The sequence below is a fragment of the Anolis sagrei genome, chromosome 9, assembly GCF_037176765.1.
Source record: "Anolis sagrei isolate rAnoSag1 chromosome 9, rAnoSag1.mat, whole genome shotgun sequence".
In the NCBI taxonomy this organism is placed as follows: domain Eukaryota; kingdom Metazoa; phylum Chordata; class Lepidosauria; order Squamata; family Dactyloidae; genus Anolis; species Anolis sagrei.
Genome location: NC_090029.1, coordinates 22282215 through 22301300, shown reverse-complemented (window position 1 = coordinate 22301300; position 19086 = coordinate 22282215). Strand labels below are relative to the sequence as shown.

General features: G+C 41.7%; 1 protein-coding gene across 3 annotated transcripts in view; it reads right to left on the bottom strand.

Moving 5' to 3' along the window:
• The window catches only part of PCSK6 (proprotein convertase subtilisin/kexin type 6), a 125333-nt gene that overhangs the window by 38306 nt on the left and 67941 nt on the right, over positions 1–19086 (bottom strand). For all 3 annotated transcript variants that reach the window (XM_060755490.2, XM_060755488.2, XM_060755489.2), the window contains exons 10-13: positions 17425–17528; positions 13184–13301; positions 4638–4826; positions 2959–3095 (exon numbers count right to left, since the gene is read on the bottom strand). In XM_060755490.2, coding sequence (XP_060611473.2) covers positions 2959–3095; positions 4638–4826; positions 13184–13301; positions 17425–17528 — 548 coding nt within the window. The remainder of the gene's footprint in view (positions 1–2958; positions 3096–4637; positions 4827–13183; positions 13302–17424; positions 17529–19086) is intronic.

Sequence of the window (19086 nt, the reverse complement as noted above, 5' to 3'; positions counted from 1 at the left end):
GAAGGAAAAAAGGAAAGGGTTGCAGGAATTGAAAGGGGTGCCTCGTAAGTTCCCCACTGTTGCCGATGGGACAGATCTAACTATATTTTTCAGCTACAGACCGAAAACGGCTATCTGACTTCCCATCTGTGAAAACGGATATGGGGGTCTACCAGTATCCGGCCAGCAGAGTCGGATCAAGGTTCAGCAAAAAAGTACAAGCCTACTGTGGATGCACCCTAAGTTAAATTTCCCTCCCTCTGGAAAGATTTACAAGCAACACCACAATACTCAAAAGGGCCATTTATTCATATTGTGGATAGTCTTTATCTGAAACAAAAGCACTAAATCTGCTGCATTCCCAGGAAAGTATGTATGTTACGATTTGCTAACATACACAAGTCCTTGGATTTTTCCTTCCAGATTATTTTTCAAAAAGCACCCTACAGGTATAACTCAACCTGTCTGAAGGTTTCAAGGGAGCATAAAAGATGCCCTTCCAATAAAGTGCCATCCATGCAATTCAGCTTTGGTTTTGAGATTGTTGGATTTTTTTTTTTTAAAAAAGAGAAATACCTATCAAGGAGCTTGAGAAGTAATCCTCCAGGCTGCAGAACAAATTTGCTTTAAAGAGTTCCAAGAAAGGTATGATGAAATATGTGTTTGTAGGGATTTGAAACAGCTCTCTGTGGCAAATAAATTTTAGGAGGCGGTCAAAACATACAAAGAATGTGAGTGTGAAGGTAGCTGCTGATGAGGTAGGAAGGGAAAACTAGTTATTACCAATAAAGATTAGGAAATTGTGGGTAAAGGTATGTACGATCTGCACACAGTGCAATTGCATAGTCGTCCATTGGCTACCACCTTGCAGTGGTACCTCTATATCAGGCATGGGCAAATTTTGGCCCGTCAGATGCTTGGACTTCAACTCCCACAATTCCTAGCAGCCTCAGGTCCCTGCCTTTTCCCCCTCAGCCACTTACATTGTTAGGAACTGTGGGAGTTGAAGTCCAAAACACCTGGAGGGCTCAAGTTGGCCCATGCCTGCTCTATATACTATATAAGCACGTGCTTGCAAGTGCTAAGAATTGCAAGCAAGTTTCTAGTCTTCACAAAAGTAAGTTCCAAAACACTTGTGGTTGATATTAATTAACTTTAAGATTCTACATGACTTCTCCCTACTGTAGTTTCCAGATATCTTCCAATTGTCTATATATCTTTAGTATTAGCTGCTTTCAGTCTCTCTTGATTCTCCCCTATGAACCATCAAGGTTATTAAGATCTTCTGGAGGGGCCCTGCTCTCGATCCCACCACCTTCACAATTGCCTCTGGTGGGAACGAGGGACAGGGCCTTCTCGGTGGTGGCCCCTTGGCTTTGGAACTCCCTCCCACCAGAGATTAGATCCCTCCTGACCTTTAGAAAGCTAATAAAAACCTGGCTTTGGAATATGGCATTCGATGATTGAGTCAATAACCCTTGTCCACATGGAAGGATGGTGATGAATTGTGACTGTATTTGACTTGGCTTGTGTAATGTGATGATGTTTTTTATTGTGGTTTATATTTTAATGTATAATGATGATGCACTGTGCTGTTTTTATATTACTATATATGAACACATGTTGTGAACCGGCCTGAGTCCCTCCCCGGAGGTGAGAAGACCGGTATATAAAACTTATAAATAAATAAATAAATAAATAAATAAATAAATGTGGGATATAAACACAAGCAACAACAACAACAACAACAATAAAAGTCTGCTACTCTTATTTTTCTCTGGCAGGGATGAGGGGAATCATAGTCAAGATCTATAAAGTGTAAACATCAGAGTTCCAAAGCATGTACATTTACATAGAATGTCTGCATGCATACCATAAATCTGCTCATATTACACTTGTTTTGATCAGTTTTATGGAGTAAACAAACACGTGAATATACTTACTGCAATTTTTCCCCAAAGCAAATAAATCCATCAAGTCAATTGTAATTGAATGGATCCTGTCATGTCTGGAAGAGTAAATTATAAATCTCTATACACTGAGGAATCTCTGTTGAATTCTTTCACTTGTACAGCTTTGGCCTCCTGCTCAAATGAACCACCAAGGTAATGGTGACGCAATAGGCCACAGTGGTGCAATGGGTTAAACCTTTGTGCTGCTGAACTGCTGACCTGAAGGTTAGCAGTTGAAATCCATGGGACAGGGTGAGCTCCTGCTGTTAGCCCAGCTCCTGCCAACCTAACAGTTTGAAAACATGCAAATGTGAGTAGATCAATAGGTACCATCTTGGCAGGAAAGACGCTCCAAGCAGTCATGTCGGTCACACGACCAGGAGGTGACAACGCAGGCTCCTTGGCTTGGAAATGGAGAACAGCACCTTCCCCAGAGCCAGAGATGAGCACCACTTACAGAAGCCGTAAATGAAAAGAGAAGCCTCTGCCTTTGTTTGTGTTTGTGTGTCTCATTGAATTGTAACAAGGCACTGAATGTTTGCCCGTGTCTGTTTACACTGTAATCCGCTCTGAGTCCCCACAGGGAGAAGGACGGAATATAAATAAAGTTTTATTATATTATTATACTTCTTGTCCTTTTAATTCCTAGCTTTTTGAAAAATTAAGTAGTAACCCAATGCTTGTTGTGACTAGATAGCGAGTTTCACAGCTGCAAATCAAGACACAACCCCTTTAACTTTGGCCTTTGTTAACAAGGCACAGAGTACAAAAAACATCATTCAGTTTCAAGTAATATTGGTATAACATATGTTTAATGTTGTCTTGTCTATGTCCAAAATGGAGCAATAACATTGTCTCCTCTTGTATAACTGAGGGTTAATGATGGCTCCAGCACTAGCAATTGATGGATTTGGATGGGAAACATCAAAAGCCATCACCATTCAGAGGCAGGTGAACATTAGCATCTATAGTTTTAAAAGTAACTTTTCCAGGTTCTCATAAGAAGATACAATCCACAGGCACTTACCTTGCATTTCTGGGTTTCGTACATGATAGGGCTTATCTTGGACTTCCAGTGTCCATTCTCCAGATGCCTTTTCTCCCCAGCAGTGAACAGTCATGAATTCCCAATGTTTAAAGCCTTCACTGGAATCATCATGTTGCCTATTAATAGATAGCAATATGGAAGTTGTATTACAGACTCACAGATTTTGCAAAAGTAAGTGGGTTTAAGTCAGCTAGACCACTCAGTGCAGAAAACCAATAGAGTTATAACAACCTCAGTAGATTATTGTCTATTTGCAGCGCTTATGAGAAGCCTTTCTGCTCCTTTACAGGACTTGGTCTACAGGAAATCAGTAACACCCAAATGGATCAATGGATGAGCTTCATCTCTGACAATTGGTTTAATAAATCTTTGCACACTTATTAGGGCTTAACCCATAACTGTGCATTTAGTATTTGCAACCATGTTGATGACCTACCTGCACAACCAAGCATCACCTTTCATGACCTACTCCAATATTCTGGCCCTGAATATGGGTGCTGTTGTAGATCAGCCTGAGGCTCTTGAGGTTGATGGGTCCACTGATGTTTTAGAGAGGATTGTGGCATTGCCTGTGGGACTGCCTGGGTCTCCTGTTCAAGTTTTACTAAGTATACCTTTTGCTTGTGGACTTAAACTGTTCTTGTGATTTGGGTTATTCCTGGACTGTATTACATTTGCATCTGTAAGAGACATTTGGATTCCTGTTGGATTATCACCTATTGCTAAACCTTTTTGGATTATACATCTTTTTTATTCTTGATTTTTTCCTATACTTTTTATATGTTTCTACAACAAACTGTTTGCTTATATTCTGGACCCTTGTGTGGTGCTGTGATCATAGATGTTCTCAACAGGAGTACAACAGGTGCATCTACACTGCAGAATTAATGTGGTTTGACACCATTCTTACTGCTATGACTGAATGCTATAGAATCCTGGGATTTATAATTTGATGAAGCACAAGGACTTTTTGGCAGTAGTTTAAAAGTAGTGTGAAACTGCATTAATTCTATGATGTAGATATTAATTTGGACATCCAAATTTGACGCCAGCATTTAATTCTACAATTTGAATCTTTCATCCAGGTTTAAAGTTGTTTCATTTAATATCATATGTAGCTACTGAATGTCATGTGGTTTTCATCATTCTCAGTTTCCCAGCACACATAAAGTGAACAACAGGAGAAAAAAAACCCCTAAAATTAGAATTAGAGTGTTCCTAAAGTGGAAGAGATTAAAAACCATTCATTTAAATTCCAACACAAGCACTACTCAATTGATTTTGACCAGCACATAACCTAGAATGTTTAATTTTGTTTTGCTTCATTCCTACTGCCATATAGTATATAGAGCAGCTTGTATCAAGAAGTCATTGGCTCCCTTTTGGGATTAGCTGACCCTGAACTGGCAACTTGAGTGTTGTCAGCATCTTCAAAAAAAGAAAATCCAAAAGGACAGCAAAAATATCCCGCTTACATTTCCAGTAAAGTGAAGTTACACCTGCTATTGTCCACATCACATTATGTTCTACTGGACTTTTAGATCCCCAAAACATTATATTGGTATGTAAAGAAGAAAAGGCTTAAAGAGCTGTGGATATGTAATGAGGGAAAACACAGAATGGGAGAAAAAGAAATGTACTTCAGCAATGAAACTCACCTTCTTCCCAGGAGTTGGGATTTAGTCCCAGAAGGAGATATCAGGTTTATCTGGAGGTCTCCCCGCCGAGGGTGTGCAATAGAAACTCGGACAATGACATGTTCCAGATAAGCCACATGATGGTCAAGCTGGTCAGCACAGGCGTTGGTTACAGTTGCAGTCCGCACTGTCTTGTTGGCAGGAATGAACCTAAAGATGGAGAAGTCAAGTAAAGGCTACAGCAACTAGGACCCCAAATTCCATATGGGAAGTGTTTACAGAGGGGGATCGCGCTATCAGTTGACAACTGAATTTCATCAGACCAGTTATTCAATATCCATCTATGCTGACGATTGGGCCATCACCACTCAAGCAGGGATCTTTGAAATGGTTATACAGAAGCTCTCCGAAGCTGTAGGTGCTCTTACTGCCTATTACAGGGAAAACCAACTGAATCCTAATCCATCTAAAACACAGACATGTGTTTTTCATCTTAAGAATAGACAAGCAACTTGAGCTCTGAGAATCACCTGGGAAGGAATCCCACTGGAGCACTGCACACACCCAAATACCTGGGAGTCACTCTGGACTGTGCTCTGACTTATAAGAAGCACTGCTTGAATATCAAGCAAAAATAGGTTGTTAGAAATAGTATCATATGAAAGCAGATTGGCACAAACTAAGGATCACAACCAGACACAGTGAAGAAATCTGCCCTTGTGCTTTGCTACGCATGCCCACCACATTAAAACAGTGGAAGTGGCTCTAAATGAGACATGTTTACACCCTACAACTTTGGAGGTACTATACTGTTTAGCCAGTGTTGCACCACCTGATATCTGTTGGGAAGTAGCAGTCTGTAATGAAAGGACCAAGGCATTGACATCTCCAACCCATCCTCTGTTCTGATATCAGACAACATGACAATGTCTTAAATCAAGAAATAGCTTCCTGAGATCTGCAGAGATACTTGCAGGAACACCTCAGTAAGCAAGAGTCCAAAAGTGGCAGGCTAAAACCCAGAACTTCAACCAGTGGCTGAGACCAGATGAGAAACTTCCTCCTGAGCACACAGAAGACTGGGCAACCTGGAAGGCGCTGGGCAGACTATGCTCTGGCACCACAAGATGCAGAGCTAACCTTAAGAAATGGGACTACAAAGTGGAATCCACGACATGCGAGTGTGGAGGAGAGCAAACCACAGGCCACCTACTACAATGCAGTCTGAGCCCTGCTACATGCACAATAGAGGACCTTCTCACAGCGACACCAGTGGCACTCCAAGTGACCAGCTTCTGGTCAAAGGACATTTAGCATAATGCCAAGTATTTTTATACATTATAACTGTATTCTCAATTTGCTCCTGATACGATAAATAAATAAATAAATAAAATCAATATCTATCCATATCATTGCCTATTTATTAAAAGTAATATAGAAAAACAAATTTCATTTGGAACCCCCCTCCCTTGCTACTCAACGTGATGGTCAGTGGACCAGTATCAAACTATTAGCCATCAGTTGGAAGACCCCAAAGAGTTTCCAAGAAATATAGTATCCTGACACATTTGAAAATGAAAAATGTAAGACTCCCACATCAGATTGCTTACAAAGCACTGGTTTTACACTATCACTATAAAATAATGAAACGAGCTAAGAAAAATAAACATTTTGTTCAAGGTAGTTTATGGCTGGGGTAAAGCCAAGGTTAGAACACAGGTTTTCATTAAATGTTGAAGACTTATGAAGTCCTGAGGTTCTTAAAACAGTCAATCAAATGGAAACTTGTAGGACATGGGACAGAAAATCCTGCTTCCTCTGAAGATTGCCATGTTTATTTTATTTTAGTAACTATATCTATATCTCTCCTTTCTTTCTTCATGGAGTTCCAAAATCATCACATACATGGAGTTTCCCAGAGTGCTTCCACTCCAGGCCTGGTCTAAACCGCTTCACTTTACACCAGTGGTTCCTAACCTGTGGTCCATGGACCACCAGTGGTCTGCAAGAACTAAAATATGGTCCACAGCCTCACCTTTACTACACCACTGCAATGAGAGCAACTGGTCTCGCGACACCTTCCTATAATGTTGAGGCTTGTTTAATATGGTTTTATGTGGGTGAGCAGATGGCAACTACTGGATGGCATATGTTCTGTATCAGAAACTAGAGCTGATGTGGTCTATCCAATGCAATTTTCTGAATCAGCACCCCAAATAACCAAACCAAATCAAAAGTTGACCAAAAACTGATTCATAACCCTAATGTTAGAGAGTGGTCCCTGATCCAAAAGAAAAGGCTGGGAACCACTGTTTTACATTAACATATACCAACACAAACAATTATGAAGCAATACAGGGAATAAAACAAAGTCTAAGAAATTAACAAGCAGTATGGAAAGCATACAACCAGGACACAACCACAACTGCATACTCTGCCTCATGCATGATACACAGCAACACAACTGGCCATCTGCAAGGACGTTGCCTAAGGGGCACCCTGATGTTTTGATGTTTTACCCATCTTTGTGGGAGCCTTCTCTCATGTCCCTGCATGGGGAGCTGAAGCTGACAGAGGGAGCTCATCCACACTCTCCCCAGATTCGAACTTCCAACCTGTCGGTCTTCAGTCCTGCCGGAACAAGGGTTTAACCCATTGCGCCACTGGGGGCTCCTAGACTCCTAATGAATAGCCCCCAATGGCCTTACCCTTCATGAGTTGGCCCAATTGTTTTTAAAAGTCACACAAATTGCAGCTGCCACTATGTCTTGTGGTAGAGAATTCCACAATGTAATCTATGTGCTTTGTGATTCAATGGGGCCACATCATGTGCCTTCAGGAACCGCAGAGACAGGTCAGAATGGAACACTGATGGCCTGTCCCTGCAATTTATTTATTTATTTATTTATACCATTTCTATCCTGCCCTTCTCATCCCCGGGGGGGGGGGGGGGGGACTCAGGGAGGCTAACATGGGCAACAATTCAATGCCATAATATCAATACAACAATGTAAAATCAAATACATAGCAAATTAAAACAACAACATTAATTAAAATCACATACTCATATACTAACATAGTCGCCTAATCAAAATCACATATCTGTTTCCAATTGTCATAACAATCCTATGGTCCTGGTTCAGTGTCTAAAGTGCTGCTATGTCCACTAGCCGAAGGCCTGGCTCCAAAACCATGACTTTAGTTTTTTCTAAAAGTAAGGGGGGGGGGGGAAGACGCCGATCTAATCTCACTGGGGAGCGAATTCCACAAGTAGGGGGCCACCACTGAGAAGGCCCTGTCCCTCATTCCCACCAGACACGTTTATGACGCCGGTCGGACTGAGAGCAGGGCCTCCCCAGTAGATCTTAAATTATGAAAATTTCATTTTCTTTTTCAGTAGATCTTAAATTACGAAAATTTCATTTTCACAAGGATAAGTTCATTCCATGACTTCTCTCCATAATGTTCTTCTTGAGGAAGAGGGAAGCCGATTGCTTCAGCATTCTTGGATCTCTTTGAGCTGGGGAATGCGTGTTTTCAAAGAGAAGAGTCCCTGCCACTTCACAGTCGCCACCCACCAGATGTGAGCCGGCTTCCAGCACAGGGTTGTGAACATGTTGCTAATCTCCAATTTACTGCGAGGGCTGCTTGTCAGTCCCCAGGCTTGTGCTGGTGATGCTCCGAGCATATGCCAGAGGATTCTCCTGGGGACTATATCATCTCTCTTTTATTTTTCTCACTCTTAAAGCAAAGCTTGATGAAAGCCATAAGGGATGATGTCATTTACCAGGAAAGGAGAGTTCAAACAACATCGTGAACAACAACGGGACTTCAAAACATTATTTATATGCAGCCTGCGCTGGTTTCCAAATACTGTTTTGCTCAAATGTTTGCGGCTTGTGGTTTAAGTTATTGTCAGCTCTAGCAGCCTAATAAAAATATTGCAAAAAGGCCAAGAAGGCTACAACCAATTATGCAGAAAACATGCCTACTGAAGTGTGGTTAATATCCAGTTACTTCCTAAATCTGGAACCCCATGGACGCTGTAATGGATTTCTCCTTTGTAGCAAAGAGTGCTTTGCTGTGGGTTTTTAAGAAACACTCAAAGGGAACTCCTTTCTGGATCATTTGAAGGCATTTGAAGTACAAGACAACACACATGGTGGGAAAGAGTTTCCCATAGCCTCTCATCGCTACTGGAAAGAAGTCTGTATGGTGCCCTGTTCTCTCCTCCCAACCTTCATTACTTCCTCGCAGCAACTGTCTCACTCTGTTTACGTCCTGATAGAGCCAACACTGCTTCCTTGGCTGAAATTGTTTGACTTGGTACCTTTCTCAACAAGATGATCTGATCTCCCATGCCCACTACTGACCATATTTACATCCTCTGTATGTGGGTAGACATGTGGATGAGAATGGACAATCAAAGGATAGTGAGGAGGTTTCTCTTGGCCCCATCTACACTGCCATACAACCCAGTTTCTGAATCCAAATTATCTGCTTTGAACTGGATTACATGGCAGTGTAGACTCATATAATCCAGTTCAAAGCAGATAATTCGGATTCAGAAACTGGAGTCTATGGCAGTGTAGATCCAGCCTCGGGTTATTTATTAATTTATCGTGTCAGGAGTGAACCAAACTGTTGCTCTGCATTAAAAACAAACAAGCAGACAAACAAATCACAAAGTTTGCAAGCTTGGTAGTTGATTAAATGTCCTTTGACCAGTAGCTGGCCCCTTGGAGTGCCTCTGGTGTTGCTATAAGAAGGTCCTCCATTGTGCATGTGGCAGGGCTCAGGTTGCATTGCAGCAGGTGGTCTGTGGTTTGCTCTTCTCCACACTCGCATGTTGTGGATTCCACCTTGTAGCCCCATTTCTTAAGGTTGGCTCTGCATCTCGTGCTCAGTGCCTTCCAAGTTGCCCAGTTTTCTGTGTGCCCAGGAGGGAGTCTCTCATTTGGTATCAGCCACTGATTGAGGTTCTGGGTTTTAGCCTGCCACTTTTGGATTCTAGATTGTTGAGATGTTCCAGCAAGTGTCTCTGTAGACTTTAGAAAACTATTTCTTGATTTAAGTAGTTGGCGTACTGGCTGATACCCAAATAGGGCATGGGCCGGAGATGTCGTTGCCTTGGTCCTTTCACAATTGGTTCCTACTTCCCGGCAGATGTCAGGTGGTGCAATACCGCCTAACAGTGTAATTTCTCCAGTGGTGTCGGATGCAGATACCCCATGATAATGCAGCATGTCTCATTAAGAGCCACATCCACTGTTTTAGCGTGGTGAGATGTGATCCACACTGGGCAGCAGAGCAGCATAGCACAAGGGCAGATGTCTTCACTGTATCTGGTTGTGATCCCCAGGTTGTGCCAGTCAGCTTTCGTATGATATTGTTTCTAGCGCCCAATTTTTGCTTGATATTCAGGCAGTGCTTCTTGTAGGTCAGAGAGACTCCCAGGTATTTTGGTGTGCTGCAATGCAATTCCCAGGTAATCCTCAGAGCTCAGGATGCTAGCCTCAGGTTGAACAACCAATTTGTTCTGTCTGAGATGGTGGACCCTTACTGAACCTTTGGTATCACCTGATGTCTAGATGACAGCATTGCAGCTTTCTGTAGAGATGCTGAAGCTGAACTTGCTTTTCTAAACAAGGCACTTTTGTGGTTCCATCCTTTCCTTTATTTATTTCGCATGACACTTGGACTTGTTTCGAGATTACCAGAAGGTGGCCTTTACATGTATTGGCTCTCTTCAGAGTTCCATTCCAAGTGAGATTAACAACAACAATATTTATTACGGTCCATAGACCCATCAGTAAACAAGCAGTAAACAAGCAGTAAACAATTCTCCCATCTTAGGAGAAGTTCATTGTACCAGATACATCTACATGGTTTCAAGCAATATCCCTATCAGGGGTTTGTTTCTTTCTCAACCTTGTTGCCACTGTGAGGAATTTTACCACTGTGAGAGTCACCCTGTGAGGGTGGCTGGTCATGTGAAACATAATTGGATAAAAAAGTTGGCTACATTGTATTGTATAATAGCAGCATTGCAATAAAATGTGGTCTATTGTTTCTACTTCATATCCTTCACAGGAGCATAGTCTTTGGGAGTAAGGAATTCAAGACAATCTGCCTCTTAGCAGCTCTGAGGGAAATACATTTAGTTTTGACTTTGTAAAGGATCTGTAGTATTTAATCACTGAAAGGCTTTTTAGGTATTCACATGTCTTAAATGGCTCTCTGTGTGGTAGGTTTAGGACTTTGCGGGAGAATGGTGAGTTTGAGCAGGCTCTAAGCTCTCCCAGGGCAATATCCCACAACCTTTGCTTCAGGGATTCTTGTGCCATTTTGAATCCCAAATGGAGCAAAAAGGGATGTGAATAGTCCAATTGAGGCCACTTTATATTCAATCCTCTGAGCTCAAGAGTTGTTTGGAGGCTTCATAAGGGAGGTGATGTAGTAAACCTATTCCCAGTTGGAACACCATTGTTCCAAATGAGATTAGGCACAGACCTACAGTACTTCATTTCCATTTTGCTGAAGACTTTTCATTCAATGTACACATTTTCTGATTAATTAACTGATGTTTGGCTATACTGAGTAACATCATATTTTCTACTGCAGCTTATCCACGGCCCGGAACAGAAGGGAGGAGAGTTGGGAGTCTGCTTGTACAAGCAGAGAACATAGATCAAGGCAAAGCTGAACCAACTTCAAGTCATCCTCAGAGTTCAAAAACAGTTTGCACAGCTTAGTAATTAGAAGCAGCCATTATTACAAAAGCCACACCAAGCGCTACCAGAAGAAAACAAACTCAGCTGAGGCGGCGGTGGCGGGTGGCGGCGGCAGCGGCGGGGGGGGGGGGGGGTGTTGAGGGATACAAAGTGAAAACAGAAAAGTAGAGCTTATATAAAAGAAAATCCTAAAAACAAGTCTTATTGTTTTCCTCTCTTAAGAATGAACCCACCAAAGCAACCTAACAAACCCAGAGCAGTTTCTTAATGGGGGCAATTCCAGATGTTGCATTTGAACCAAACAACAAGGCTTCTGGCAAAACCTCAGTAAGGGGTCTGGAGACTTTCATCACTACTCAGGATTTTATGAAATTACTATATTTGGGCTTGCTATCTGTCCTTCTATTCAAAACCAGGGAGCAGCACAAAATGTGGCAGTGTGGCGTATGCCTCTGTTCAGGGTTCCACCCATTGGACTCTATTCTCCTTTGCCTCTGCTGTTCTGTTACTACGCATTCCCCCATTCAGCAACCCATATAGGTTGGAATACAATTATTGAATTGAGCTAGGATAACTAAGGGTAAGTTACCAGACGCTTTTTTGGATGTTGTGCAAGGAAGTATCCAGTACCTGGTGGCTTGTCTTCCAGAACCTCGTTGTGCATTTTTTCCCTTGTTTGTGCAATAACAATCAGACAGCACCCAGATTGAGCTCCATTTCCAAGATTCAATCAGTCAATTGAGTCCCCCCTAGGGGGTTGAGAAGAGAAGGGGTAGAAATGCTCGAAATAAATAAACAAAATTGAGCAGTGGGCATGGAATTGTGTCTGGAGAGCTCTCTCTCATGATGTTGACAACTTGCTCCTACCAGTCTCCTGACCTCCAGGGTTCGGTACATTGTCAATACACCTCCAGTGACTCACCCAGTCACTCTGTCTTCATTCATAGAGTCATAGAGTTGGAAGAGATGACATGGGCCATCCAATCTAACTACCTTTTGCCATGCAGGAAAAGCACAATCAAAGCACCCCTGACAGATGGCCATCTAGAGCAAATATCTTCCAACCCCATCCAAATATCTTCTAACCCTGTAAACATCACATGGCCTTTGGATATTAGTCATACTTTAGGTATCAGAACATGATCAGTGCTAATAGCCCTGTTTGTATATGGGGAGTACCACAAAAGAATGGAGAATAGCATTTATGACCATAAATGGAAATATCTTTCCTCCACAATACATATAGAAGTGGAATTATTATAAACATCATGTGAATTTTGGAGGCATTTGATGGGATTCACTCAACAAAACGGAGACCCCGGTGGTGTAATGGCTTAAACCAGGAGTTCTCAACTTGGAGTCCCCAGATGTTTTTGGCCTAAAACTCCTAGAAATCCCAGCCAGTTTACCAGCTGTTAGGATTTCTGGGAGTTGAAGGCCAAAAACATCTGGGGACCCCAGGTTGAGAACCACTGGGTTAAACCATTGTGCCGGCAAGACTGAAGACTAACAGGTCGGAGGTTCAAATCCGGGGAGTGAGCAGATGAGCTCCCTCTGTCAGCTCCAGCTCCCCTTGCGGGGACATGAGAGAAGCCTCCCATAAGGATGGTAAAAATCAAAACATCTGGGCGTCCCCTGGGCAAAATCCTTGCAGACAGCCAATTCTCTCACACCAGAAGCAACTTGCGGCTTTTCAAGTCACTCCTGGCATGGAAAAAAAAAACTCAACGAAACATCTGGGACCATTTGTAGAAAACAATGCAAAATACTTTTGGTTCTGCAAGAAAAGTACTACAGAGATGGCAGAGGAGTGGTGCGCCAATCCATACTCACCATGATTTTTTATTGGAGGTTCCCACACAAATGTGCTGGGCAGGGACCGTCTGCCACTTCTTCGCTTCGACCACGAGAGCTTCTGCATCCACCAGGCCAAACCCATACAAATGGCTAACTGGAAAGACAGGTGTCTCAGAGATTCACCGGTTTATTAAAGGACTGTTATTCACAAGCTAGAGACAAGACAGGTTTGAAACCATAACTGTTAACAGTTTCTTTTTATGCACAAACCCCACAGATTCCTGATCTTAATCCATCTCCTCCCTACTCATGGATGCTTCAGCTCCTTCTTCTGTACAGCTTTGTATAATAAAAATATACTTTACTGTGAAAGAAAGAAAGAAAGAAAGAAAGAAAAGGAAAGGAATGGAAAGAAAAGAAAAGGAAGGGAAGGGAAGGGAAGGGAGGGAGGAAGGGGAAGACAGGAAAGAAGGGAGGGAGGGAGAGAGGAAAAAGGAAAGAAAGAAAGTAAAGGAAGGAAGGAAGGAAGGAGGAAAAAAAAGGAGAGAAGGAAAGAAACAAAGAAAGAAAGAAGGAAGGAAGAAAAGAAGGAAAGAAAGGAAGGAAAGAAAGGAAGAAAATTATATTTTAAAATTATGTTGCTTTGCTTCTTGGTTTCCAGCAGCCCAAACTCCTCAAAAACTAGCAAATATGAAACTGGCTAACCTATTCTCCATCTCATAAGAAAGATTCTTTTTTGAAACAGCAGTTCCCCTTTTATAGTGTCCTCGAAAAAAGTACATCCTGGTGTCGGGCACTTCTGTTTGCAGGGGCAAACACCACAATTTCTGGCCCTGAACAGAACAGTTGATATGAGTCATCCTCTATATTCATTTGAGTCTATGGCAAGAGCTGAGACTGGGCCATATCCACAGCATGCAGCTGAAGTTTGCCCTTGCTGTGTATTTGAAATGTTTCTTATATTAAAACATAATCCACTGTTATCAGTAATGAAAATGGCACAGAAAAGTCAAAACTGACATTTGTAATGCTCTTCCTTTGGTGTGTGTGTAACACACACACACACACCTATACCTTTATATCCATTTTTAAGTATAGCATTACTTTAAGGTGGTGATGGGGAATCCAGGAAATATAGGATATTCTTTTTCAGACACAGTGAAAGGTTTTACTGAAAAGATTATTGAAAGGAAAACATAGGAGACAGAATTTAATTCTGACTGGGTTTGTTCTGCATCTTGAGAATGCTTTGGTACATCTAGCAAACAGAGGTAGAGAAATGGCAAAGATACAGAATGCAGCACGCCTGGCTAGACAGCAGTACGTGTGAAAAAGATCTTGGGAATCTTCGTGGGCAGGAGGGTGAACATGAGCCAAGAATGGGATGCGGCAGCTAGAAAAGCCAATGGGATTTTGGGCTGCATAAACAGGAGTCTAATATCTAGATCCAGGGAAGTCATGCTACCACTCCATTCTGCCTTGGTCAGACCACACCTGGAATCACACTGTGCCCCATTCTGGGCACCGCAATTGAAGGCAGATGTTGACAAGCAAGAATGTGTCCAAATGATCAAAGACCTGGAGAACAAGCCCTATGAAGAGCGGCTTAAAGAGCTGTGCATGTTTATCCTGCATAAGAGAAGGCTGAGAGGATACATGATGAGGGCCATGGATCAAGATGTGAGGGGCAGGAGGGAGCAGGCTTAATTTCTGCTGCCCTGGAGACTAGGACGCAGAACAGTGGCTTCAAACTACAGGAAGGAGATTCCACCTGAACATTAGGAAGAACTTCCTAACTGTGAGCACTGTTCAGGAGTGGAACTCTCTGCCTCAGAGTGTGGTGGAGGTTCCTTCTTTGGAGGCTTTTAAGCAGAGGCTGAATGGCCATCTGTCAGGGATGCTTTGAATGCAATTTTCCTGCTTCTTGGCAGGGAGTTCGCCGATGAGTTTCTTCCAACTAGGATTCTATGATTCTAAGACGGGGTACTCAAACTAAGGTCCGAGGGCCAGACACGGCCCTCCAAGGTAATTTACTCAGCCCTCGCTCAGTCAACCTAAGTCTGAAATGACTTGAAAGCACACAGCAACAACAACAACAACAACAACAACAATCCTGTGTCATCAGCCAAAAGCAGCCCACACTTCCCACTGAAATACTAATAAGTTTATATTTGTTAAAATTGTTCTTCATTTTAATTATTGTATTGTTTTTAAGTGTTTTTTTGCACTACAAATAAGATATGTGCAGTGAGCATAGGAATTCATTCATTTTTTTTTTCAAATTACAATCCAGCCCTCCTACAGTTTGAGGGACTGTGACCTGGCCCTCTGTTTAAGAAGTTTGAGGACCCTGGTCTAAGAGAAGGAAGAAATTCTTGGATTAAGGCAGCATTCTCCTTTAGTAAGTTTTCTCGAAATACTATTTTCTTTTGCATATTTCACAGAGCTACAATTGGCCCTACTACTGGATGCTGGATTCTACGTATTGCAATCAAAGCGCAGCTCTTCCAAGCTCCAATATTTGCCACCACTTGGGATTTGCTTGCTGAAACAGGAACTCCTAAATGCGCGCTGATAGAAACGGCTTCTAAGAGGATTATCAGAGCACAGAACAGCCAATACTAATTTTCCTCGGCAGGTCCGCAGGGCAAGTAATAGAAAGAGCTGCTTACGAACCTCCCAGCTCAGAAGACTGGTAGATATTGATTTGGACTTTTAAACCCTAGGAACACTACATTGGGAGATGGATTCCTCATACTGAGAAATCTCTGAAGGCTTTCACAGTTCTTTCACCTAGGAGTGAAAAACCCCTGAAAAAAAAATACACTGGATTCATCAGTCAAATAAACCTGACCAAGGGTGCACTTCCACTGCAGAACTAACACAGTTTGTATCACTTTACCTGCCATGGCTCAATGCTATGAAATCACGAGAGCTGTAGTTTGGCAAGGACTTGAGCCTTCTCTTCCAAAGAATGCTCATGCCTTTTGGACTACACAGCATTGAACCATAGCTATTAAAGTGGTGTCAAACTGCATTAATTCTACAGTGGAAACGCACCCTCAACCCCTTTCCTCACTACCAGCCATTCTTTCTTGCATGTTGTGGTAAACGTGAGTACAGGCAATTCTTGTATTAATAAGCTTTTTTGGCTAAAGGATGCTCTATAGGTAAGACAGACAGACAGACAGATAGATATGGACTGAATCTAGATAGATGGATGATAGATAGATAGATAGATACATACATACATACACAAGACAGATAGATATGTAAGATAGATACGTAAGATAGATAGATATGTAAGATAGATAGATAGATAGAGAGAGAGAGAGAGAGAGAGAGACTGGATCTAGATGGATGGATAGATAGATATGTAAGATAGATAGATACATAAGATAGATAGATAGATAGATAGATAGATAGATAGATAGCAAGCTATGGACTAGATCTAGATAGATAGATGGATGATAGATACGTAAGATAGATAGATACGTAAGATAGATAGATAGACAGATAACATAGATTAGATAGATAGATAGATAGATAGATAGAGACTAATAGGTAGATATGGACTGGATCTAGATAGATGGATGATAGATAGATACATAAGATAGATAGATAGATAGATAGATAGATAGATAGATAGATAGATACATACATACATACATACACAAGACAGATAGATACGTAAGATAGATAGATACGTAAGATAGATATGTAAGATACATAGATAGATAGATAGATAGATAGATAGATAGATAGATAGATAGATAGGATCTAGATGGATGGATAGATAGATATGTAAGATAGATAGATAGATAGATAGATAGATAGATAGATAGATAGCAAGCTATGGACTAGATCTAGAAAGATCGATGGATGATAGATACGTAAGATAGATAGCTAGATAGATAGATAGATAGACAGATAAGATAGATTAGAGATAGATAGATAGATAGATAGATAGATAGATAGATAGATAGATAGACAGGTAGACAGACAGACAGACAGACAGACAGACAGACAGACAGGATATAGATAGGTAGATAATGCTAGCTAATAGCAAAGGCAGTTTTTGTTCGGGAAGTGGGAAAAAAGACAACTTATTTTCTATATGGTACAAGCATCTCTAGTGATTTCTATAAACCTCTGTACTTGCAGTTATCACCTCTCCTCTCTCTTTTTGGTAGATATTATTTCCTTAGAGAAATCTTCTTTTCAGTTTATTGGAAACCTGCACCCAGCCAAATAAATATCATTTCGTATTGGCTCACCTCGACGTCCAGCTCCATTCGTTTTCCAGTCTGGGGCCAAAAGGTGTGCGGGCCGCGATGTTTTAATGAGCAAGTGCTGGACATCTCGCCAGGTCAGCAAAGGGCTAAAGACGACCAAAGGAAGAAGAGATCGAATAGTGGATAAACAGATATAATTTCAAAAGACAGCAAGTCTTGGCAATATTACTGATGGGGCTTTCAAATGATAGACCCACCAATGTGTAAAACAAATAAACACACCAAAAAAGCCCTCATGCAGTCCTTCATCCCATTCCTGTGGGCCTTAAAGCTTAGGGTCAATCATTCTAGGGAGGCATCAACCCAGTAGAATGAATACAATGTGATGACATTCTAGCTACCTATACTCAATGATAAAGGAAACTGAGAGTTATAACTTTGCAATGCCTTTAGCTTTTTCTACCAAAGAAGAATGGTGCCTCACCAAATTACATCTCCTAGAACTTGATAGCATTGAGCTATGGCAATTGGGCTGTGGTTGCACAGTGGGTTAAATCGCCAACTGCAGAAAATCTTGCCACAGGTTGGGGTGAGCTCCCATTATCAGCCCTAGCTCCTGCCTACCTAGCAGATCAAAAACAAAAATGTAAGTAGATCAATAGGTACCGTTTTGGCAGGGAGGAAAAATACATTCTGGCAATTTGATCAAATCGGACAACAAACTCCTCGGCAAGAAAAATGGAACAAGAGCACCTCCCCATGGCCGGAGGTCTCCAGATGCTGGAGATGGAAAGGGGGAAGCCTTTGCCTCTGTCTGTGTACTGTCTGTCTTTGTTATTAGTTGTATAATGGTACTGAATGTTTTCCATATATATATTCTGTAATCTGCTCTGAGTCCCCTCGAAGAGATATATAAATAAAGTATATTTTTATGATTATTATGGCAGTTAAAGTGGGGTCAAACGGCATTAATTCAGTGGTGTATATAGAAGTGGAGGAATGGATTGTGAAAATGGCGGAAGTGGCTGAGATGGACATTCTTACGGGACACCTTCAGACAAAAGACGTTTCAGAGTTTGGGAAGAACTGGGAACCCTGTAAAAGGTTTCTAGAAGGAAACATTTTAAAGGGTTCAACGTAACAGCTGGTAGGCTGTTGGGAATTGTGGGAGTTGAAGTCCAAAACACCCAGAGGGCCGAAGTTTGCCCATGCCTGATCTAGAGCCTAGATTTACACTCAGTAGAAACCACCCTCCTTAAAATGACTTAGAGACCATTCATACAGTTGACTTATCATCTGACACCACTTTAACTGCCATAGTAAATTAATATGGAATCCTGGGATTTGCAGTTTGCTGTGGGACCAGGATTATCTGATAGAGAAGGGGGAATATCTCATAAAGCTGCAAATCCCAGAATTCTATAGCATTGGTAGATAATGTGGTGTCAAACGGTTATCATTCTGCAGTGCAGATACCGTTTTTGACTATAACCGCAAACAGCTGTGCTCTCTAGGGAACTATAACTCCCACAAAACCGAAGTGTGCCAGGTTAGGCTGGGATGTCCTCAGCTGCCAGAAAGAAGCTTTATAAACCTCCGTTTTTGCCCCAAAAGTGTTCTTCAAAGCATCTGAAGCGTCGATTTCCATAATTATATCAAGCATTTAGCAACCAAAAAGCAAAACAAAGCTCAATTCATGTTCTC